Source organism: Buceros rhinoceros, unplaced genomic scaffold (genome assembly GCF_000710305.1).
Source record: "Buceros rhinoceros silvestris isolate BGI_N320 unplaced genomic scaffold, ASM71030v1 scaffold29601, whole genome shotgun sequence".
Taxonomy (NCBI): domain Eukaryota; kingdom Metazoa; phylum Chordata; class Aves; order Bucerotiformes; family Bucerotidae; genus Buceros; species Buceros rhinoceros.
This window is the reverse complement of record NW_010394111.1, coordinates 24,834-26,435: the sequence shown is the minus strand read 5'-3', so window position 1 is coordinate 26,435 and position 1,602 is coordinate 24,834. Positions and strand designations below refer to the sequence as shown.

Here is a 1,602-nt window from a genome sequence, read left to right as displayed (position 1 = left end):
TCCTTTGATTCCTTGGTGGGGGAAAGATGAGCAAAGCCCAGGAACGAGGGCTCCTCAGGACCTCTGCTGCTTGCTTGGCTAAGCATTGCCCGCACCTCTGGCCAGACCATCTGTCAGACGGGCGCAAGCTGGGTGCATAGTTCTTCTAAAGGATTTTAAGAGCTTTGGATGAAAAGTGCAAAATTTTTCTTATTATCTTACAAAGCCAAGAACTGCCTTTCGTTTCTCTCTCTAGTGCATTTTGGATAAGACTTTTAGAGATACCTGGGGGCCTGATTCCTAGGGAATAGACCTGTACAAATATTGACCTCTGTAACATTTGTGTAGGCAAACGTCACTGACATGGAGAGACATGCCTGTTCTGCATCTCAGTGCAATATTCATCTTCCCCACCTCGCTTTCCCTGGGGGATTTCCAGCCTATTTGCATAGGAATAACCCCCTTTCTTGAGCCTGCGGGTGGCGTGGAGCCCCGATGGTCCATTGCGCAGGGAAGGTAACTTGGTGATGGCAGCCCAGGTGGGTCCAGCTCAATCGGGCTGCCATCCTTCGGGCAGGAGGAGCTGAGAGGGACGGTCTCTCCCAGCGGTGCTCAAGGCTTGGATCCACACAGCCGTGGTTCAGGGGCTGGAGCAAGAACTTTCGGATCTGTAAACTGGAGCTGCAAGCACGGGTGGGATGTGCTCAGGGGCTCAGCAGCGCTGGTGATTGGCGGGTGGGAGATGTCTCAGAGGGGTTCGCCCCAGCTGAGGTGCAGAGCTGAGAGGCTGACAGCAGCCGCCCGTGGACAAAGCGATGGCGCACAACGGGCTGTGGCAGGAAGGGCAGCAGGTCTTCCCTGCCCTCTGCAGGAGGACTCCCCAGGGCCTGGCATGAGCCCACAGCACCCAGCCCACACTGCAGGAAGCCTTCCGCCTCCCTTCCCGCGACACCTATTCCTCTGTGGCCGGTACCTGTGCTGCTGATCACGTCCACAGCTCCAGGACATGGGCACCACCTGTCACCTGCTCTCAGCGTGGGATCTGTGATGCTGGATGACACGGCAGAAACATGTGCAGTATTGAGGCCACGCTCAGCGCTGGGGGCAGGAGGATGGGAATTCATTAGCGGTTCGTGTCGCGTTTAATCAGGAGGCAGGCGATGCTTCTCCTTGGTCCGGGAAGAGGGTGAGTGATGGAAGTCACTGCAGGGATGCGCCCTGAGCGGGGAGGGAGGATGGGGCTGGTGGTGTTTGAAAGGTATCCGCACCAGGGAGAGGAAGGTGGTATTTAGGGTGCTCTTGCAGGGGGGGAGATGTTGCAGAACAGACAAATCAAGAAGATCCCGGGGAAAACCCCTTGGGGGAAGCCCCCGAGCAACGCCCAGCCTTGGCGCTTGCAAAGCCAGGCAGCACAGCCCACCAGCTGCCGCCGGGAGAGGGGGTGCCGTGATCCCCTCCAGCTCTGACTCTCCCATAATGAAATGTGAATTGCAGTGCAAAAAAAAACTACATTTCCCAGTCTCCCTTGCAGCCCAGGGGAATAAGCAATTGGAAGATTTAAATAGACCAGGCCAGAAGCAACCAACCTTTGGCACAGCGCTTTTCCCTCCTCTTCTTCTAATC

The 1,602-nt window shown here is 56.2% G+C and overlaps 1 protein-coding gene across 1 annotated transcript in view; it reads left to right on the top strand.

Annotated features, from left to right (window-relative positions):
- Positions 1–1,026: 1,026 nt before the first annotated feature.
- PPAPDC3 (phosphatidic acid phosphatase type 2 domain containing 3) overlaps positions 1,027–1,602 on the top strand; it is a 14,142-nt gene continuing 13,566 nt past the window's right edge. The window contains exon 1 of the mRNA XM_010145141.1: positions 1,027–1,053. Within this exon, the coding sequence (XP_010143443.1) occupies positions 1,027–1,053 (27 nt within the window). The remainder of the gene's footprint in view (positions 1,054–1,602) is intronic.